A 23,500-nucleotide genomic window follows, 5' to 3' on the forward strand; every position below is an offset into this window, starting at 1 on the left:
GGAACTGTTACTTTAACCTGCCTTTGCGATCGCTCATCTTATACATACAGCGAACCACGCGGATATGGGCAATGGCTGCACATGCTTTACCACACCTAACAGGTGTCTCCGTAGAGAAGTGCAGGGACTAGCACAAGCCGTATTATGCCCTGGACTGACACAGTCCTTTACTTCTTTCAGGTCACCAAATAGAAAATTGAATGAAACATGTTCGCTGCCAGCTATCCAGAACAGAACGCTTAAACAAGCATACATTTAGCAACTTTTGACTGCTGTTAAAGGTGAGTCACCTCTGTTTTACATTCAAGCTCACAATCTAGGCATCGTGTACCAAAATACAAGACAATCATATGTAATTAATGTTAACTTTATACCTTCTATATTTTTTGCTATCATTAGATAATCAGACACTTTTACTGTTGGGGAATAACATACTTCTCGCTTTTCCGACACAGGGAAGACGCGCACATGATTGCATCACATTCACGAATATGATGTGTTATGCAAGAATTGCTGTAGTAACCCTGTGGGAGACTACACCACCCTTGTCCTCTTGGTATTCGGTAAGCCCCTTTTGGTATAGGCCTGTACTACACAAGTTGGTAGTGTGACTGAGCAGCCAAGCTTATCTCGAGGGGTAAATGTGAGCTGTACCAATGAAATCCACCAATACAAGTAGCCATGTAACAGGTCTCAGTTATAGTCATTTAACATCAGTTTTTAATTAAGCATTCTTTAAAAAGGGCAATATGTGCAACAATCAAATATACTTTAAAATACTTTTCCAGAATCAACACAAAGCTAGTAGATACTCTTTACAGATGCTTCTTAGACACTTCCTACACCCTGAGGTGACTTCACTAACTAGGACAGTAATGGTATTTATAAATCACTAGTACACTTTGCAGATTTTGAGGTTTTGTAGAATGGAAAGGTTAAGGGAAGGAAAAAGGTTAAACAGCTTATCAGAGCATGTGAGCACTTTAAATCTTCCAATGAAGGCGAGATAAAAACCTTTCCCAGCAATAATAGTTAAAAACCAAGTTATCACTTATGAGGGACAGCAAGTATCAAAGTCAAACGGACTAGAAGAGGCTGCAAGGAGCCAGGACAGCCAAAGTCAATCGGAGCACAGTCTATGGAGCAGAGGCACTTCTTAGATAGCAAAGACTTGCACAAAGTTAGAGAGTTTGTTGAAGAAAAATCACTGTAGGGTCACAAGCTATTACACTTGTGGAGGGTAGAACTGAAATCAACTCTAGCAAATCAGCTACTGTAAGTCTCAACTGAGAAGAGCGAAGCTACAGACAATGAGAAGTCAGAACAGTACCTTAGGTTAGAAGAAGAGTGGACCAGCCGGCTTCTGTCTGGTTGTAGCAATGCAGATCCTGGGTTCCTGGGCCTCAGTTGTGGGGACAAGAGGGCAGACATCTGGAGGACTCCTGCACAGCAATTCGGAGGTCGGCGGCAACTATAGGCTCTTTTCGGATAAGCGGCACTTCGCGGTTTCAGCGCTCGGTAATTAGCACCACCGTGGATCTTGGATACCAGATGGGCTCCCTCCAGTCCTTCAGTCCTGCACTCTGGTGAGGGGACTCAAGCTCTGGTCGTCCTACTTCTGGAGGGCCCTGGGGAGACTCCTGGAGCGTCAGGCCGGATCACAGACATTGCACTCGACTACAGATTTCTCGACCCCTGGCACTCGGTTCCTGTAGCAGCAAAGAAGTACAGCCAGTTGGAGCAGGTGGTCCAGTGGAGTTCGTCTCTGGGTTAGTTGGTCGCACTAACCCAAGGGAAGAAGTCGTCCCTTTCGGAGCTTCTCTTGTCGATTGGAAAAAAGGAGTTTCAGCACAGCAGCAGGGCTAAACCGGGACATTCAAAGGTCCAGGAGGATGTAGCAAGCTGCGTTCATGGTGTCTTCGTCGGGTTGTTCTTTCCATTGGTCGACTCTTCAGGCCCAAAACCCTTGCCTTTTAAGCAGGTTTCTCCCATTGATACACAGCCTAGCTGTCACTCAAACAGCAAGGTGGCTGTCCTGAAAGGACAGAGAGCCAGCCATTCAGTAATGGGTGCATTCAGACATTCCTAAAGACAAAGGACAGGGGAGTTTCGGGGACCTCCCTCACTTCCTGCTCTTCAAGACATACTGAAGGCAGATGTGGGTTTCAGTACTGAAGCCTGCCAAAGGCAAAACAAACAAAGGGCTCAAACCTGGCTTGGTGCGCAGAGTAAAACCCAAGAAAGACCTCACAAACAGAAAATGGCAAAAAAAGAATACTGCCGCCATTTTTACAAAATGGTCACCCCTGGGTGCTACAATGCAGCTGAGGATTCAGCCTGCGGTAGGAAAGCACAATGGTAGGAAAATTAAATCACTGCCACCAGCCATTTAAAGTAGTGAGGGTAACATCAAAAATGTTACACGAGTAGGTAGGAAAAGGGAAGGGACTACTAAGTAACCCCCCAGCACTCCACATAAGATGGGGTGTGCTGGACCTACAAAGAGAAAAGGTAAGTAAAGCCAATTTCACTTTACTATTCTTGGGAACAGTAGTTCTCACAAGAAAATGTATTTAAACCTTATGAGAAATCTAAAGGATTTCTTTGCGACACAGTACTGAAGGTGCTGTGTGTCACCATACAAAAAGTAGATGCCTATGGAGTTTGTCAGTCTCCAAAAACAAAGGAAACATAATCCAAATCAGGTCAAAACACATGAGAGTGCGAAAAAGGGCTCACTCACTCCAGGGTTAAAATTAAAAAGTCCTAATGTCCAGAAAAATAGCTGGAGGTCTCGAAGGTTGAAGGGAATTAGCACTGAAATGAAAATTCTCCCTAACAATATGTCAGGGACATCACAGGACACGGTATGGGGATCACCTCAACCAATTTACTCCTCAATAACTGACAAACTAATCAGTCTTAATAAAAACATTGTTTTATATTATTCTAAGAGACGAACGCTTAAGGGGATCAAAGCCTATTGGCTAAGAACTGCCTAAAATGGGGATGTGTGTATGATGCACATTGCTGTACTAATCCACATCAATGGATAGTTGATACATTAATGAGTTAAGATCAACCTTTCTAATCATGAGAATCTGATGACTTGTTTTGCAAACCAAATTGTTGAAAATACTTTCTGTTATTTGTTCGCTGTCCGTTTGTTTTCAACAACCCTGCTGGACTTTTTCAAACATGGTATGTAACAATTGAATGGCTTGTCCATATTATCTTGTTTTATTTAACTTTATTTTTACCTTTTGAAGTTTTATTTTGACAAAATCAACATGTAAATATTTTCTGGGACTAAATTACTTAACAATAATGTTCTATATGGCAGCCTTCAGGACGACCTATGGTCAAAACACATGTCGGCTGCAACCTGCTATACGCTTTTTGATTTTGAATAAATACAGCAGTGTTACAATTCAGCATTGAATGGATGAAGTCAATTGAACAACTACTATGGATCATTGAAATCAGTTTAGCCCAGCACGAGTTACTAAACCACCAATTAGTTTTCCTTGTCAGTCTATGGAAGGTACGGGTTGAGCCTCCAGGTATTAGTGATACTGCGGACTAAAGACAGATAACCTTTAAAATAACTTTGAGAGTCTGCGCGCAAAATTGTGCGTTTCTACCCAATTGAGTCTGTATATTCAAGTTCAAGACCCTGTGCATCGTCCACAAGGCTTGCTGGGGCATGGGACCGCTCTACCTCCAACTTTCTCTTTCAAAACCTCTTCCTTCTCAAGCTCTCTGCTCGTCCACCTCCAACTCTCCGAGGGTCATACGCTTCTCCAGGCAGAGAGTTGGGGGCAGATCTATCTCCTCGGCTGGGGCCTCCCTCTGGAACAATCTCCTTGCCTCTCTCAAACTTGAGCAGAGCCACCTCCTGTTCTGGAAGCAACTCAAGACCTTCCTTTTCACTTCCGCTTTCTCTCTTCCCTGCTGATGCACCTGACTCCTCCACGCACTGGTCACCCTCTGAACTCGAGCCCAGGCGCCTGCATGTCCATTTGCCCTCGCACGGCCTCTGGGCTCCCCAGCCCTTAAGGGTTTGCCTCTGCAACCCTACAGTCCCTTCTCTCTGCGCTTATGAGCCACCCGCTGGCTATACTTGTGAGTTAAATGCACTTCCCCTTCACCTCCCCTTCCCTCTTCCCCGCACTTGCGCGATCTGATTGACACAAGGCCTAGTAAGATTGTTATTTTGTCCTCCCTTTGTTTCCCCTCCTTGTCTTGTCGCTCCTGGAAACACTTGTGTACAGGCATGTTATAAATGCCACATCATATCATATGTACAATACACCCAGGAATCAATGTAATCCAACCTACACAAGTCCCACCAGCTGTAACGCCAGTGTTGGGGGAGTTTTCTAAAGTCTTACTTGGAGGTAAGACTTTAGACAACTATCCCAGTGGTTTGTAGATCCCCAACTCTTAGTATCAGCATGCACTACCCAGAGACCATGGTAGAGTGGTAGAGCAGTCAGGCTTATTTTAAGAGGAAGATGTGAGCTGTAGGTAATTACAATGAACCCAAAGAGTAAAGGAGACTGAAAGAAGCACTTACATTTAATATATAGTAAAATATAAGTGTATTTATATACACTAAAGCACTAGTAATTCACTTAAATACATTAAACCAACACATATTGACTTAATTGATAGCACTTTCACTTAGAATGTTTAATATGCGGTAATGTTAAAATACTTTCACTTGTATCTATTTTGTCTACACAGTGTTACCATAATACAATCGCAGCTCGTACATTGAAATGAATACGGTAATGTAGTTACTTAACATACTGGTATAATATTGCAGTTCTTAGGTGGGAAAACAGGTGGTTAAGAGTTTTACAAGTGGAGCTTCGAGTTGCTAGAGACAGATTCTCAGCCTATGCAGTTGTTAAAAGTCCAATATGCGGCCTTGGCTAAAAGATAGTCCCGATTTGCTCCAAGTCTTAGAAAGTTGTGAAAAGTTAAAGTAAGATACTTTAGTCTCTAAAAGGACGGCACAATAAGGTTATAACCGTCAGAGATGTTGTTAAAGCACTTGCTAAAGAACACAAGCAGCAGCTTGAGTCAGAGATAAGAAGGGGTTGCCCTGGACACCTCTACATGCACTCCAATGCTCTGGAGCAACTTTCTGGAAGTAGATAAGCAACACCCTTTCCCCCCACAGTAGCTTTTAAAAAAGTATGTTTTTATTGTTTGCTTGTCCGGCGCTTATACAGCAAGTAAAATACTGTTTCAAAGCGCTCACAGGGCGAGGGGAGGGAACAAGGGAATTAAATAAATTAAAAAACACAATATTAATAAAAGCAGTGGAGGATGAAAGGACAAACCTACTATGCCTTGAGATTATTCAGAATGTGCACTTGCAGCAAGGAAGACCGCAGAGGGGGTAAGTGCTGGGGTGAGCCACGGATGAAGTGCTTGGGTTGATTAGTGCTACACGGCCTGGAGCACATTAGGTGTAAGTGCGAACCTCTAGGGCGCAGGGTGTGCCAAGTCAAGTGCCTAGGGTAGACAGGAGCTGAGCAGATTGGGTGTGGGAGGTTAGGGGCCCTGTGGATGCATCAGGGCCCCGGACACCAATCACAGCAACTGTGGGGTTAGCAGAGGAGAGAAGGGAAGGAGGAGGTAAAGAGGAAAGTGTTGAGGAGCTTCTGAAATGTAAGTAATTCCTGCTGAAGACGCAGAGGCACGGGGGGCTGTTCCATAGGAAGGAGCCAGTTGAGGAAAGCGACTGACCACCTACCGATGTTTAGCGAAACACTTTACACACAGAGTTGGTGGCAGAGGAACGTAGTGGCCTAGAGGGAGAGTATTTAGTGAGATAAAGTTGAAGATAGTGTGGTCCCTGGTCCGAGACAGCCTTGTGGATGATGCAGAGGGATTAGGATTTAAATTTAAAGGAATAGTGCCCTTAAAAATATTATTGGCTAAAACGATGGGCAATAGTCTAAAACATAGTTTAAACATGTTTTGAATGAAAGTTCCTATGTAAACACTTTGAGCAAACGAGGCTCAAAGCGTTAACATGGGAGCATCTATTTTGCCATTTCAGGCAGCCTCCTCGGCTCTGCCCTGGCCTGCACTAAACAAGCAGTAAAAGCCCCCCACTGGGAGCTTTTGCTTACTGCAGTCGGAGCAGAGCTGAGGAGGCTGCCTTCAGTTTCATTTTATGTTTTCGGTGCTCCCCAAGCCCAGGGAAGCACAGAAAACGTAAAATGAAGGCAAAAAGCAGTGGTGCAGCAATTACAAATACAACTTTGTTGTATTTGTGATTGCCGTGGTTGGAAAACCACAGAAATCATAAATACAACAGCGTTGTTATTCTGACTGCGGCGGCTTTCGCATGGAGTCTCCTGGGCTCTCCCAACCCTGAGGGAGTCCAGGAGACTCCAAGCGAAAGCTGCCGCAGTCAGAATAACAACGTTGTTTTATTTGTAAATACTGCAGCATTTACAAATACAACAACGTTGTATTTCTCACTGCGGCGGCTTTCGCTTGTAGTCTCCTGGACTCCCTCAGGGTTGGGGGAGCCCAGGAGACTCCACACGAAAGCGTAGTGAGAAACACTGCAGCATTTTGAAACACAACCGCGTTGTGTTTCTGCCTGCAGCAGCTTTCACTTTGAGTCTCCCGGGCTCGCCCGGGAGACTCAAAGTGATAGCCACGGCAGGCAGAAACACAACGCTGTTGTATTAAAAAACGTTGCGGTTTTTCTTTCTAAGTTTCTCGGGCTCCTCCAGCTCGGAGGAGTGTGAGAAACTTAGAAAGAAAACGGCAGCGTTTTTAAATACAGCAAGGTTGGATTTATGTTTGTGGTAGCTTCAGTTTGGAACGTTTTAAAAGCTGCAGTTTTCTTCTAAGTTTTCCGGGCTCCTCCAGCCTGGAAAACGTAGAAAAAAACCTGCAGCTAGTGCTTATTAAAAAAAAAAAAAAGCACTTACCGAGATGGAGATGCAGCTTTCCTGCCTGCAGTCTTTGGTCTCCGTCCTCCGGCACCAATGAAGCAAAAGCCACCCAGTGGTAGCTTTTGTTTATTACAGCTGGCTGGCTTTTGCTTCATTAGTGCCGCAAGGGCAAGCACAGGAGGCATCCATTTTACAAAATGGATGCCTCCTAGTGCTTCCCATTTTTAAGTTTGAGCTTCATTTGCTCAATACTTCACATAGGGACTTTTAAAAAAAAATGTTTAGATATATTTTTGATTATTGGCCATCTTTTTAGCCAATAATATTTTTGAGCGCACTATTCCTTATGTGTGCAGCAGCCGGGAGCCAGTGAAAGGTTTTTAGGGCAGGAGCGATGCGGTCCCTGGGCTTGAGACCAAGGATAAGTCTTTCTGCCCGATTCTGGATTAGCTATAGGGGTGGCAGAGTAGAAGAAGGTAGACTCAGGAGAAGGATATTGCAATAGTCAAGCCTAGAGAGAACCAGGGGCTCGGGTAATATTGACCCTCTGGGGGGAAGTGAGAAAAGGGAGAATTCCTTTGAGAATAAAGAGCTGAAAGTGGGACTTCTTGGCAATGTCCTGAGGGTGAGGGAGGAAGGAGAGAGAGGAGTCGAAGATGACTCCAATGTTTCTGGCTTCAGAAGAAGGATCAGGGGAGAGCCCAAGGAGGAAGGCCAGAGTGAAGGGACGAAGGAGAGAGCAGGGGACCTGATGGGAAGGATCTCAGTTTTACAGGCGTTGAGGCAGAAATCGTTGGAGGTACAGCAGGGGTGGATGGCAGAAAGGCAGTCAGGGATGATGGAGGGTGCAAGAGGGTCAGCAGGAAGTTTGAAAAAGAGCTGTGTGTCTGCGTAACACTGGAAGTTGGAGGAGAATGAGGAGATGAGGCGTGCAAGCTGAGCAAGGTAGATGTCAAAGAGCCAAGGGGAGAGGATAGAACCCTGGGGGACACCAAAGATGGAGAAGGAAGTAGGCGAGAAGAAGGTGCCCAGAAAGTGTTCGTGCTGGGTGCTCCTCGATGTTGCAGCTCTGGACCCGACCTCTGGATTGCTTGGTCTTTTGACAAAAGGGTGGACAATGGACAGTGTCTTTCAGCAGCAGTCTCTAAAGTGAGTACCTGTGACATGGCTTTCAGCAACTTCTCTGGTTTCTCTGCGGTTTTGGCACCTTTTCTTCAGCACCGACAAAGGATGCGATTCGCCTGGTCATTCTTCTTCGGCATCTGCAGTCCCACACTCTACCGAGGGGGTCTGGGCAAGTTAGATTTAGTCTCTGGAGTGTCCTCGATGGCTCAGCAGTGACTTGGACGGATTTGGCCTTTCCACAACAATGCACTTGAAAAGGGCAGCAGGTCTCCTAGTATTGGAGTTCCGCAGCTCTGGAAGCACACAGGACTTCAGGAGGAGGTTTTTTTTCAGGTTTGTCTTGGGACTGGTTGTTCCCACCATCCAAAGCGAAGGAGTCGTCCTCTTCGGAGTTCCTCTGTCGCTTAGGAAACAGTATCAGGATAGCAGTGGTCGCTTCATGGTGCTGCAAAGGGTCTGCTGAGTCTCTGGTCATCTTCTTCTTCGGTTACTTCAGTTTCCAGTGGTCGACTTGCTCTTCAACTCCAAGAGCCTCGCATTTTATACTGTTCCAGCATTCATTCCTCTGCAATCTCTCTCCGCAGTTTACAGAACAGTAGTGTGTGGCTGTCCAATCAGGACAGCCAGACCCGCGTGGGAGCTGGTTCCATTCAGGCAATCTTGCAGACAAAAGACAGGGGGGTGGAAAACGTCTCCCCCACTTCCTTCCTGCCCAAACACTCTGGAGCCTAGGCAGGAACCAAGGGTTCCCGGCAAAGGCAAAACACACACACACAGAACACACAGACCTCCCCCTCCAAGAATGGTAGAAGGGCGAACAAAGAAAACCCATGCTAGGAATGGCAAAAAAAGAAGGAAGCCCTCCAGTATTAGGGTGCCCCTATTGTGCACTACCGAGGCTATGGACATATCATGCAGTAGAAAAATAACAATAGTTGGTAGCACATGTCCACTGTCACCAGCCATAACTAACAGGTTGTCTATGTGACTGAAAGTCACAGGAGCAGTGAGAAGGGGGATACTAGGTATCCCTTTGGCACTCCACTGGAGGTGGTGTTTGCCAATCTCTCAGACTATATAGGTTTGGGAAAAGTATCTTTCTATTCTTTGGGACGGTAGTCACTCAAAGATACAGAACAGAATCTTCAAGGAGGAGGGCCCCCAGCAACACTACCCATAAGGAGCTGTGTGCTGCACAGAAAGGTACAGATGCCTTAAAGGGGTATGGAGCAACACAGACTCCATAGTACAGGAATAATACAAAGAATAGAGTTCCTAAAGACAGAGCCCATGAAAATGAATAAATGGAAAAAGGGCCCACTCATCCAGGATTAAAATGAAAACGATCCAGAAGTCCAGCAAAAAGTGCTGTGGGTCTCACTAGGAGAGAGGTTGAAGCATAAACGTGATAAATCTCCCCAACAATAAAATGTGCATATTTATTTATGTTATTATTTGTCATTTCTAAATAAATCATCTGCCACTGGGCATGGCCTTGCAATGCTGCAATCTGTCTTGGTGTGCACTGATGCATGGTCCTGGGTTTCCGAAATGTGTGTTTTCGGCAACCAAATACATTTTCCAGGGAGGCAGTAAAGGTTTCTTATACCGTAAAATAGCTTAATAAATGTGACTGGCTGTCAACAATCTGGAATTGATGATTGTGTATTAACCATTACATCGTTAAAATCAAAAGGGATAGAAATCTGTGGTAGCACAGTCAACTAAAATGCTGTCACGTCTTGAGTTCAATGTCGCAATATCAACAGGGTTCCTGTCTTGTCTCCCCAGAAATGTAGCATCCGTTTCCTACTTGAAAAACGAATGTTACCATCGCTATTTCTGTGCAATAGCGACCTACTTGCCTTCAAAAAATGTGTGCAAGGTTTCCCTACATTTTGAACATTTCAGATTGAATCATTGTAAAACCATGCAGATTGTATTAAGATGGTTCCTAATGGCTGTAGCAGGCAACGTGTCAAAACCTTGATACACAAATGTGTAGGGCCCTTGAGGATTATGATAATCTGTCATCTCTAAATCTATCTGCGCCTTGCCCTCTCTATCTTAATGTAATAGAAACACGTTCTTAATACAACGTCCTAAACATGGACAATAACACAGTCAATCACATCCTTAGGAAAGTATGGTTGTTTCTACTTCTGCACAAATAGGCTACACTCTGGACAATCCATCTCATAACTATGAAAGAACTAATGACTGCAATCCAGGAGTTACTTTTGAAGTGACACCGTCACTGGATTATCACTAATCTAGCTGTGGGTCTTCATTTAAAAAAGAAGACTGTATTGTGGGAGCTGCAGTCTTCCGTAACTTCCATTGCAAAACGGATATAACAACTGATAAGCAATTATTTATAAAAAAGAAAAATCCTGGAGCTGAAATGTTGTCTCTTTAGTGACATGGTGTTACTATTCGTCACCCTAGTCAATAAAGCATTAAAATGGAATAATAATAACAAATAATGGTGTTAGCTTTAGGCTGATTCCATGTCCACAGCTGGAACATACAACTGTATTATTGTTTCATGGTATTTCAATATCACGTTAGCAAGCTGGAATACTGTCTGCACTAAAAGAATATCTGCTCACTGAGACTATCGTTTTTAGTAATGTCAGCTTCTTGCAAGAATGAAAGCCAAACTAGACTTGATCTTGATGAAAACAGGAGTCCACACATCTTCCCAGATTACCATTCAAATATCAAATCTTACCACTACCAGAAAACTGAAATGAGTGACCTCTGAACAGCTGACAGATTCACAACATAAAAGGATATCCTGGCATCATGCACCTCTATGATACAATCAACATCCTTAAGGTTTGCCTTCATCTTGTCGAAACCTGCAGTGAAAGAAGGAGAAAATGTGAATTCTGTGCTTATTTAAACTTCAGGAATTAAGGTTTATGGTTCACAGCCTACTTGCTGAGACTCTGAACTTGGATTCTTGTGAATAAATGTGCTAAAATGGTACTTGTGCACATCTCAGGTGATGATTGTATGGCATATACAGGTGTTGTGGTATGCATAATAAGAATAAGTTACCTACCTGCAAGACACTTTTGCAGATTGGTATCCATTACAGACTACCTTGTTTTATATGTGCACCATCTACTCGTTCAATTCACAGTAATTAAAACATTGACATAGGGGATGTCTGTAATCAGACTCCTGAAGTTGTCAACAAGAACCCAATGGGCCTCATAAGTCATAAGTTTGCCAGTCCGGAAACAACGGTGCTGGTAAGCCTACCAGCCCTGTTTTTTACAGACCGGCAAACTACAAGTCTGCCTGCCACGGCCGCTGTGCCCAACAGGTCTGACCCTGCGAGGCACATCGGCCACGGTAGGCAGGCGTCACTGGAGCACCAGCAATAATAATAATAATGATAATAATAACAATAATAATAATAACAGTGCCGGTGGTCCCGTGTCCCCATTCACATAGAGTCCTACATGTGAGGGAGGATCACCTGGGAGTAGGGAACTTGGGGAGTGGGGAGAAGGGAGAGGACGTCTTCAGTGAGACACGGTAGCACACTTTCCCTTGTGAAAGCACACCCTTTATTCCCCATGCCTTTGTAGGATACTATCAGTCTTTGTCCCTTTCTTCCACCCAAAACATCCCACAAACATTTCACCTTAATACTGGGATGAGGAGGAAACGACCAGGAGTTATCCACACTTCCACTCATTTAAACCTCTCCAACACCTCTTTGGTACTGAGACGAGGAGGAGGGCTTTGAAGGAGTTCAGTTGTAATAGCCAGGCATGAACGCTAATAGGTTTCACTATGGCCAGGCAATTAAAGTTAAAGACTTGCACCTGTGGTCATTTAATAAGTTCCAAATATATAAAAATGGTGACCGCCCAGCAAAGAGGGAGAGATGGCCCGGAGAGAAGGATGCGGCCTGGAGAGTAACAGGCTTGAGAGAAGCTGTGCCGAGTAGCAGTGAGAGAGACGCTGGGGCCAAGGCTGGGCGTGAAAGGGTCTAAGATCCTGCTATCCCCCCAGCCCGATGCAAACAGTAGGGGCTGCCGGGCATCAAAGCCTCCCGATCTTCGCATGTCTGGGGAAGAGTGGGGCTATGGGCTGCAGAATTCCAGGACAGCGAGCATTGCTCGCAGTGGTTCCCGTGAAAGGAAGGCAGGGCGAACAGAAGCTGGAAAACGAGGCGAAGAAACCCAAAGGAGCAGCCACATACCACCGGTGAGTGTAAAGAAGGGAACACTCGCACTGGGGCGCTGCAGGGACTGGAAACAAGCATGTATGAATGCCGAACAAACTGATAACTTTTATAAGTACTATGGAAGGCCAAAGCAAGTATATTTAAATACTGAACAGGCTGCAAGCTAATAAAGGCACTTTTGAAAGTAGAAATAAGTAACATTGAATAACAAAGTGACAGAGACACAGAGTATATTGGAATACTGTATGGAACAAAAGCAAGTGACAAGTACTTATGAATGAAATAAAAGCAAGGTGGTACTAATGGGAAATACCACAGAATTAGAGTGTGAGCCACAAGTGGGGCAAAGCCAAAAGATTGCAAAGAAAGATATGCAACAACATATTAAGTTTTGGCCAAATATAAAGGAACCGAAGGAACTACAGGTCAAGAGTGAGAAAACCTGTGTTGACAAAAGCCAGAAGAATACAGAAAGCATAGCGCTTAGGGGTATCAGTGGCGTGACCTGTAATGGGTGGACCGTGTAATTCGACAACTGCGCTTAAACCGAGTGACTCCCTACTTGGAAAGAGCCAAGGAAAGCAAATGTAAAGAAGCTTGTGTTTTTGCAACAGTTGCTGAAGTGAGTTATAAATGAAGAAACAGAGCAATCTATGTGAATTATTGAAAAGCCTAGATGACCAAAGATTTGAACTGGTATTGTTTTGAATGCTAGTAGATTTTAACTGATACTGGTTTTGAAAGCTGAAAGATTAATTAACTCTTGTGGAAGGGAACCCCGAAGCCTTTTCAGACTGTTCTGAACTTGGGGAAGGGGAAACAGAGTATAAGCCAAGAGCTGGAAGAAGCTCTGAACTTTATTTTGAACACTATTACTTTTTCTGCTGGCATCCCTACACATTGTATACAGTTAGTTGTGAGGGCCAGTATATGTTTTGGACACAGACAGACTTTTGATTTGAACTTACTGACCCAGACTATCCTTAGTTTTCTTTAGGTAGGGAAATCCCATGTTAGTGTAGGGCACGTTAGGCCTTACTCAATACTGACCTTGAAGTAAAATAAAGCTTTTGATTAAAAAGGTGGATCGGTTGTCTGCGTCTTACTTCATGATGCCTTCACACAACATGGATGAACACAGTCTATTTGCAATGTTTGCACCGAAATCCAGATAGGAGTGGGGTCAGCAAGCGAGTACCTCAAGATAGTGGACTATATGGTTGAAGACAACGCTCTCTAGAATTTTACAGAGGTAGGGAGAGACAGGTCTGCAGAATAAGGGGTTGATGGGGTAAAAGCGTGGTTCCTTTAGGAGAGAGGTATGACAGTTTTTTTTTTGGTAACAGCCTGGGAAGATATCAGTTGAGAGAGATAGGTTGAATAAGGCAGAGAGGAAAGCAGTGGTACCCATAAATTCCTCAGAGGAGTTTATAGGTTTTTTGATATTGACACATATCACAAAAAGTTTATCCAGAATCTGGCAACCATCTCTAAACCCCTCTATAATCTCATGAAGGAGGACTCACAATGGGTCTGGAAAGCATTGGAGGAACATGAGTTTCAAAGTACCAGGTGCTTTCACACCAGATACTAGTATAGCATTCTGTGACTCATATATAGGCTAAATAAAGCCTACCGTTCCTCAAACTTATCGTATGACCCAAAAAGGTTTAAAACACCTGTGTCCCTCTTCACAGTTCTGGGTGCATTCACAAGTCTTGTCTTTATGTCTAGACCTTTTTTGGGAGTTAGTTTTGGTAATTTCACAAGTTAGTCTTGTGTCCCCCTTTCAAGCTGATTTTCTTCCCTAGGTGAGATAATTTTTGGTGGTCTCGAATTAACCTGTAGACTCTTCTTTAAGGAACTGATTATAGTTCTTTAGTCACTGGTTGTGGTCTGGGTTATGTGGTTGGCCCAGACCTTTGCCTCTTGGTTGGTTAGGAGATTACATCTACCCAGAAGATTACGTCTATTTTATACATCCTTCTCAGGTCCCTTTTCTCTTTCTTATCCAGAAGTTATCCCCTTCTAGGATATAATCCTTCGGTTTGTCTCTTCTTGGGGGATCCATATTGTTGTGTTTCTAGTAGTACACAGGTCAATGTGGGACTCAGCTCTGGCACTACTGGGTATTAGCTTTGGTCTCCTCAAGCTCTGGGTGAACTCTATAAGGTTCCTCTGTGTGGATCGAATTTGGCTTGGAGTGTACTTCATTTGTTGAAAGTCTGGGTTTGGCTCCCCCCTTCGGGCCCTTGCACACTCTGACTGGAATATTTTTCTGTGGTCCCATGCGGACCATTAGACTCAGATTGAAGTGACTGACATATTTCTAGCACCTGCCTGTGTCTTTCATTTGCAATCAGGTGAAGGACTCTGCCTCTAAGCTGGGTGTTTGTTCCAGGAAGTCCTGCATATAATCCCATCTCCGGACTTTTCCTCTTCTTGGTTCTTCCAGGCTCTAGGGTATATGCTTCTCGTTGCTCTCTTTTTAGGGGTTCCTCTCCCTCTTGGTTTCTAATATCCCATTTTGTTGTTGGGGATTTTTGTAGCCCTTTGTGGAAGTTTTTTATCTTCTTCGTTTGGCACCCGGTGCCTGTGAACTACTTGAATGCCTTTGTTACTCTGACTCTCTCGTGCAGGGCTTCGGAGCTCGACTGCCCTCCGCCCTCTTTTTATAGAGTTCCCCGTACCCACCCCACCACCTGTAGGGGGCTCAACCCTCTAGTCTGACAGGTGATGGCTCCCCTTGGGAAGAAGGGTCGAATTCCCTGGATTCGTCACACTTCACATGGCGAAAGAGCATGGGAGGTTGCTTGCCACTTAAGCAGTACCTGTGTCCAGGACCGAGGAAATTGCTTCTGGTACAGATCCTGCCTTATACCAGGCTTTTGCCCCGCCTTTCAGCCCGTCTCCAATGTAAGGAGACTTGGGTGTGACTTTAGATAGTGGGAGGGGGATTGGCTATTGACCTCCGCGCCTAGGTCTTGTGCTGTCCCTCCCCCTGGGCGGTCCTCCTACTGCCTGGATCACACTGATCCTGCCTTCCAGCCTCTGCCTGGGGTTACAAACTTAGTTGTTTCTGTTTGGCAGCTTGTCTAGGGATCGAATGTGGACCCAACTCCTGAGGATGGCCTTCTGTTCCGATGTGGAACTTGGGCTGGCTAGTCTCTCCCCTTGGGCCATTCACTCTCTGGTGGCGGGACCCTGGCCTTGCCTTCAGCATGGACTCACTTAGCCTCTCTGTTCTTCACCATATGAGAGTGACAGCCTTGTGTGCCGACTGCCTCTCGAATTTCCTGTGCAAGCTTAGGTCCCGGTCTTTCTCTCTGTAGATTTATATGGGATTTTAGCACTTGAGCAAGGAGGAGGAGATTGTGCTGGCACCTCTGACTCCACAGACTTGCTGCTCCTTTATTCCCTAAAAGGGGCAGGAGCATCTATGGTAGCAATGTGATGAGCCACTAACATTAGTGTTCGGCTTTTTGGGAGGTAGCATGGGGTTCCTCCTCTTGCCACCTACCGGCCCAACATCACCTTACTTGTGGCAGCACTTAGCCCCTGTGGTAGGTCTGAAGAAGTCAACAGACTTGATTTTGTCATATTCAACAAGTGATTTATTTAGTATTTTTAATTTTATTTGTTATTGTGTCTTAACCAATTTAGTTTTTTTACACATCTTAGAACTTAATAATAAATGTACATTGTCTCTCCAATTACAAATTCAAAGAATACATACATTTCACATTAGAACCGAATGTACATGTACCTTGCAATATTTCATTATTAGCTATCAGAGACTGATAGAATAACAAAGTAGGACAGACTGAACAAAAGGGAAGGGAAAGGAGGAAAATACATTAAGATATGCCAAGAGTTAATCACTTATTGCAGATGGATTGGAAAGGTGGATTAGATTCCCCTTTCCTTGTACTGCGATTATCTAGGAGCTGACACCTTTGTAGGATCGGAACCACGTTTAACGTGAGAGCTGTCTCATGGCCGTAGATCATTCTGTCCCAAAACATTTCTGCCAGGATACGGTCTTCTCCATCTTCAAATCTTTGCAGAAGAGTCACTCTTATGTCCCAGGTACCCTTACAATTAATCAACAAGTGTCTTAGTGTCTACCTCCTAGGGTCCTTAGAAATAGCACACAATTTTTGAGCTATCTCCTCCCTCCCCCCCCATTTAGTAAGCACCTCTCCTGTGTACACCAGATTTAAGAGTAATCTCAGAAAAACTCTGGCTCGCCCTCCAGTCGGGAAATTGTTTAAGGTATTTTGGTAACGATCCCAACTTCTTATAATAGATTCAGAGTGAACTTGCTAAAGTTGCTTTACGCATAGTGTCTATTGTTTTAATCCAGTCCGCTCTCTCTATTGCTTTTTTAGCTTTAAGGGGGTTGAGAACCAATGTTTCTAAGTCTGTATCCGCTCTTGACAGGATCTCAAGCTCCATGGTGTTCAAATTGGTTATCAAGACCGATTTAGATTGTTCAAGATGACCTTTGATGTCAGCATATAGAGTCTGTGTTTGAAAACATCTCAATTTCCAAACTGCTTGGGAACAGAGATCTCAATCCTAGTTCATATATTAGGCTTTATGTCAAAAGGCTCCGGGGCAGACCAAGGACCCACTTCCAAATCAAACCTTCCCCCTTTTGCCAATTGGTATTCCAGAGTAAAGGGTTGGCCTCCAAGCAATAGAGGATCACTGGGATCACTTTAGCTGTGTAATACATGATTAGGGGGATTAAAGAAAATGTGCAGTATTTTACTAGTAGTTTCTTCATTTGGGCTACCAGGGGCAAGATCTTCCCAGTCAAGTCCATGTGTGTTTGTGCTATAGCAGGCGATGCATATATGATTGTTGGGGAGGAGCTAGCGCCTTCCTGCACACCCCACCCCCAAGCACTTTACAATTAGGCAAGACTTCTCTAAGCACTAGAACACTGAGAAAGCTTTTTTTATACAAATATACACACAGCCGTGGCCAGGCACTAAATGAAGATAGTTCATATTTAAATATAAGGTGTAAATAACTAGTAGCTGAATATATTTGTAAAAATGTTACATTTTATTTAGTTGTTCTCAAAGCACAGTAAAGAGCAGCAGGCTCTGTGCCAAAAGGAATGCAGTCTGTGTGTCGAAAATAGACTACAGGCATTGCTGTGGTTCTCTGCTAGCGCTGGCAGGCCAGCACATAACCTAGCAGCTGTTTCTGGTCCATAAAAAAACCCAGACAGGCTGGGGCTCATGTACACAATGCAAACTTATGGGAAAATTAGGTTTTAAGGGGAATTACTGGACCAGATAAAATATGAGTCTATTGAGTGAAGTATTGAGAGTATGATGGGAATATGTGTTTATATATATTTAAATGTTCATAATATAGCAAAATGATGATAAACAGGAGCTACAATGTATTCTTGCATAGGCTAGCAGTATGCTAAGTAGTTTGCCCTAAATGGAAATCCAGCCATTCAGGAAGGAAGACTGCAGCATCCCTTGTAAGGGAAGAAGAATAGTTTTGGACGGAATCATGCCAGTATCATGTGACCAAGTCAAGAGTATTTAAGCTCCCTGCCTGGCACCAGTCTGCAGGAGCTGGGAAAGGTGAGGTACAGAATGCCATTCAGGGAGCAGGGTTCTTTGCCCCCTCACCCCCACCCACATCATCATTTTCTGTAAAGATTAAACTTGTAATCCTTGCAAGATAAAGACTATTGGCCTTAACTCCCTAGAGGGGTGAACTTTAATCTGGTGTGAGCGTGATTAGGGGTACACATATAATTAAGGGGTACCCCTGTAAATTGGGCTACCTTTCATGACATATCCCAGGTAAATCACTTACTCCACTCTCGGGATTAGGTGGCCCTCCAACGACCATTGGAAGTTCTTATTTTTCTTCCTGCTCTTCTAAACACCACTATTTTTGATTTTCCTGATTTTACTGAGAGGTCGTTTAACTTGGCACATTTGCCCACTGCATTTAGCAAACGTTACAGCCCTACTGCTGTTTTGTCTACTAAGACAATGTCGTCGTCATAGGCCAGCCAACTAATTTTGCATTCATTTATCTTTGGGCTGGCCAATGCTTCGGAGTCTAGTGTTTTCCCCAGATCTTCCAGGTATAGGTTGAATAATAGGGGAGCCGCCATACAGCCTGGTCTTACTCCCCTTTCAACCTTGATATTTTCTGACAGTTGGCCCTGTTCATCTAGTCTCACTCTTATGGTGGTATCTTTGTGTAGGTCTACTAACATTGCCAAAATATGTTTCTGTGTTCCCCAGCTTGCTAACTTACTCCACAGGCGATCTCTATTTACCTAATCGAAAGCCTTGCAAAGGTCTATCCACGCCCCATACAAGGAGACTCTCCCTTACCTTTTCACTGAGGACACTCAGTGCAATTCCATTTAGGGCTGATGAAAGACACTTCCTAAAGCCTGTCTGGAACTTTTGCAAAACGTGCTCCATCTTAACCCATTGATCCAAGTCTTTCATTAGTAATTTTGTGAAGAGCTTGCTTTTTATGTCTAGGAGGGTGACAGGACGAACCGATCGCCCCCCTTGAAAATAGGAATCACTGTAGCTGTTCTCCATGATGGAGGAAAAGGTTACTTTCTTAGGATTTCCTTAAAGAGCAGACTTAGTAGCCTTAACCAAAGGTCTACTTTGTTTTTTAGGACCCAATATGTTAGCCCATTTGGGTACGCTGCTCTAGAAGCCAAGGATTTGGCTATTAACTCTGCTATATCATCTTCCTTGAAGTTCATAGCACAGGGTACGTCTACACACTTGATTAGAGCTTTGGGAGATAGAGTCTTATATATTGGGATGAAAAGTAATCTATCCATGTTGTCTCTGAGACCAGGTTGCATTGAGTACTGGTTTGTTGAGTTTTCAGTCAATTAACAACTGCCCAGAAGTTACCCAAGTTGTTCCTTCAGAATAAACCCAGCATCCGCTGGTCATCCCTTTGGAGGCGCAGCATTTATTGGCCTTTTGACCAGATCTTATATTAGTTTGCTAACTTTTTGGATTCTATCTTAAGTATCTCTAGGTTCAAGATGGACTTCGACAGTTTTCTGAGATTCTGTCTAGGCATTCTTTTCCTCTCCCAGGTTTCTTTATCAAACACATGCTGATGGGAGGACAGTTTACCTATCTTTGCCAAAGCTGGCGGGGCAGTAGACCATCTAAAGTTCACAAAGTGTAGGGGGTTGCCTCTAAGGCTGAGTCTTGCATGCTGTTCAGTTTATTGTTTAGCTGTTTCCCATCATTTTTATATTTAGCTAACCTGATTTTCCGTTTATTAGCTGTTACTGATTGTGTCTGCCTATCCATGGACATGGTAGTCATGCCAGAAAAAAACAACTCCAAGTGAGCATGATCGCTTGTGCCTCCATTTTTGATTTTTAATGAGGAACAGCTTGTGAATAGGAGGGGTGATAAAAAGATATAGTCAATTATGTAGGGTGATTTTCCTCGCTTCCACCTTGTGGATGGTGGATATCCCCCTCTACCGACCCATTTCCCATTTTGACATTCCAATCAGTTAAGAATTCCACCCACCTCCTTCCTCTAGAGGATATCCTTTTCTGACTTCCACCATCCCCATTGTTCATTCTCTGGACACATTGAGTGCTCAGGTCAGCCGCAATTATTATGTGTGCACCCATGTGTTCCAGTTTGACCTTAGCTAATAGCGCTGGAAATCATCAAAGAAGGCTTGGAGGTCGATACAGGCAGGGTTCCAATAGATGTTAATCGCAATGATTTGAATATTCGGTCAATTGCTCTTATTTTCATTTTGCAAGCCTGTATACCTGTATTGTTACTGTAAATTAGTTCTGACTCCCTAATCACAGTATTACGGGTGGCTATCATTAGTCCCTCTGCTGGCCTACATTTGGCTTTTTTTAAGTGCGGGTTGATGGAAGGTTGTAAAACCCTCAACTTAAAGCAAGCCATGTTTCTTGGAATAGTATTATATCATTGCTACCAAACGTTTGTTCCCTCATCGATTTAGTTTTGAAGGAACAGGAACCCTGCATGTTCCAACTCACCAGCCTACATTCGCTTCTACTAAAGAGGTGGAAGTCCTACCCCGAGTTTCTGAAAAACTTGGCATAGGATCTCAGGGGGAAAGAATAAGATTTTTCTGTTGATCCCCCTGACACTCAATCTTCCTTGAACCGGACTGGGTCTCTTCTAGTCTTGATGGCCTGAGTGATTTACGTACATTTTGACCCCACAGCCCCTGAGACAAACCCCCACATTTTGTGTCCCCCAGCAAGACTGTGGACACCGCCAAGCCATGTTTCTGTAACTCTCTGGCTGCAGCTACAATTGCTTTTGCAGCTCTTTTTGACTTAAGGCCTTAAGGACATTCTGTTCCACAGGGAAGCGGACGAATTCCATGTCTTCATTTTTTAAGAGCCATCAATTCGGAATTCTTTTGAAGAATGACAATATGATGCCCCTATTAAGGGATTTGTACTTTGTATCCTTCGTTGAGGTGCTGAGCCACAATCTTGGTATGGCGAATGATGTTTCCTCTTCTTCTTCTCAGGATCTCCAGATTCACTATATTGTCATCTTCCTGATGTTCATCCGCTCGAAGATCAATTGAAGCCACACTCCCGTTGTGTCTCTGACGCCATTAGTATTGGCCCCAGTTGGTGTCTGTGGTTGTTTTACTTGTGGTACTTCAGGGTTGATGGATACCATAGTTAACACCTGTGTTGCCTTGTTGTTATGTTTCCCTCTCTTTAGAAAGATTGGGGTTATTTTCATGTCATTCCTTTGATCTAAAGTCTTCTTTATTTGAGAATTTGTGAAAGGTTTCTTGGACTTATTTTTCCTTTGTAGGAATATAGAGGCACAGGGTACTGAATTTGGCTGGCAAGATTTCTTGTGTAGAGATTATATTCTGCAGCTGCATGTCGTGGCTTTATTTTATTTTATATATCTGTTTATTGAATCAAAGAAAAAACAACGCCCCCCCCCCCTCCCAACAGTCACATGACTGATTTGGATATAGCCTTTAAGTACAAGAGTCATTTTCTGGCTAGCCAGGAGGTATAGTCAGAGGGGGCCACAAGAGCGCCACTCCCATAGTCCAGGTCCATTAATGCATCTAGAGGAGGTGCTCTGGGGTTACCAGGGCCTATTTGTTTCAAGCAATCAACAATAATCCTCCCACTCCCCCCCCCAAACCTTCTGGAAGTTCCCGGGGCATCCCCTAGCCTTATAGATGCGTCTTTCCAGGGATGCAGATCTTTCTACTTCGTTAGTCCACCTGTTCATGATCAGTCTATCCGGTGAGCCCCAAGTTGCAGTGGTTTGTCTCTTCACCACACCAAGTGCCACTGCAAGAAAGATTTTCTCATGACTAGTAAAGTCTGTTTCGCCCCATATCCCCAGCATATATCAATTTCGGGTCATGTGGAACTGGTGACCCCCAAAACATTTGAGATTTTGTCACAACCCCATGTCATGTGTAAGAAAGTGCCTTCAGCCCTTTTGCAGGCATTCCCCATTGTCCGTCTACCCCCAGTGTAGCATCGCTGTACGAGAATCGTACACTTGGTGTAGTATTTTGAGTTGGATCAGCCTCAGCTTAGCAGTAATGGCAATCCCCTGTGGGAACATTAGTGCCTCCACCCATTCCTCAGTTTCCAGTGGGCCCAGGTCCTTTTCCCATTTCTCTCTTGTCCAAGCAGTTCCTGTGTTCTGCGGGAATGGAGGACCTGATATAGCGTGGAGGTGACTTTAGTCATGATGCGCTCGGGAAAGACATTGGCCTCGAGGGGAGAGCATTTGGGGATATCACTCAGATCGGAAAATTGGGTGTTTATGGCATGTGTTAGTTGCATTTGTCTGAAGTAATCACCCAATTGGATCCCAAATTCCACTCACAGAGCCTCGAATTCTAGAAGGTGTCCCTCCCTTACCACATCTGCAAGTGTGCGGATGCCATGTCTCTCCCAGTTTGTGAAGTGCCCCATTTTCTGAATTTCAGGGAGGTGTCTATTATGCCACAATGGTTTGTTGAGTGTCGGTTTGTTTTTCCACCCAATATGTTGGCGAGACTCTTCTCAAGCCTGACGGATGTGTAGTGTAATCTTGGACATCCCCAACATGCTTTTGTTTGCGTCGTATAGTATCTGAGATGGGGTGATCGAGCCCAGTTTGCCCATCTCAGCCCCAATGTGCGGGAGTGTGAGGTCTCCATGTATCCAGTCGTTCACCACCCCCATCTGTGTCGCCCAGTAGTACGTGCAGAGGCACATCAAGCCTATCCCTCCCTCCCACTGTGAGTGTTGCAAGGTCTTAAGGGTGATGCAGGGTTGCTTTTCGCCCTATAGCAGCCCTCTGAGGATGCCATCTATAGCCGCAAAAGTGGTTTCGGGGATGTGGAATGGGGCATTATAAGGACATATAGGAAGCGTGGGAGTGATAACATCTTGTACAGGGCCGCTTTGCCCAATAATGTCAGGGGGAGGGTTTGCCAGTGGGACACGTCTGCCGTAAATCTATCCACCACAGGCTGTAGGTTTAGCAGGAGACAGTCCTCCAGGACCTGACTAATGTGTATGCCAAGATAGGTGAAGCCTAGAATCGAGATCTTGTGTGGGCACTGTTCGGGATTGTGGCATCTCCACCTTGGAGTGGGAAGATGATTGTTTTTGTTTGTTAACTTGGAGCCCTCCAAATGATTGGTATTATGAGAGAATACGCGATACCACCGGGATCGACACTGTGGGGTTACTGAGATATATGAGAAGGTCATCCGCATATACTGAAATTCGGTCTTCTCTCCCCCAGGGCTGGGAGAATCCAGTCAAGTTCCCATCTGTTCTGAGTCTTATTGCCAGCGGCTCTATAGCGAGGAGCAATAGTAGTGGGGAGAAGGGGCATTCCTGCCTGGTCCCACGCCCCAACGTAAACACCCTGGAGGTTTTGTTGTTCACCCTTACGACCGCCTCAGGAGAATCATACAGCAATTTCACCCTGGACATGAATCCCGGCCCAAAGCCCATCCGGCCCATGATGTCCCACAGGGCATCCTATCCCACAGAATCAAACGCCTTCTCGAAGTCCACAGCCAGAAATGCTAGTGGGTTTGAGATGGTGGGGGCCTGTTCTATAGCAAGATGTATCCTACGCAAGTTTATCCGGGTAGATCTATCAGGCTTGAATCCGCACTGGTTCGGGTGGACCAG

The 23,500-nt window shown here is 44.5% G+C and overlaps 1 protein-coding gene across 3 annotated transcripts in view; it reads right to left on the minus strand.

Moving 5' to 3' along the window:
- Positions 1-23,500, minus strand: part of MTG1 (mitochondrial ribosome associated GTPase 1) — a 608,415-nt gene that overhangs the window by 487,077 nt on the left and 97,838 nt on the right. For all 3 annotated transcript variants that reach the window (XM_069611142.1, XM_069611141.1, XM_069611140.1), the window contains one exon: positions 10,855-10,921. In XM_069611142.1, coding sequence (XP_069467243.1) covers positions 10,855-10,921 — 67 coding nt within the window. The remainder of the gene's footprint in view (positions 1-10,854; positions 10,922-23,500) is intronic.

This window comes from Ambystoma mexicanum, chromosome 8 (genome assembly GCF_040938575.1).
Source record: "Ambystoma mexicanum isolate Mex_15411 chromosome 8, UKY_AmexF1_1, whole genome shotgun sequence".
Taxonomy (NCBI): domain Eukaryota; kingdom Metazoa; phylum Chordata; class Amphibia; order Caudata; family Ambystomatidae; genus Ambystoma; species Ambystoma mexicanum.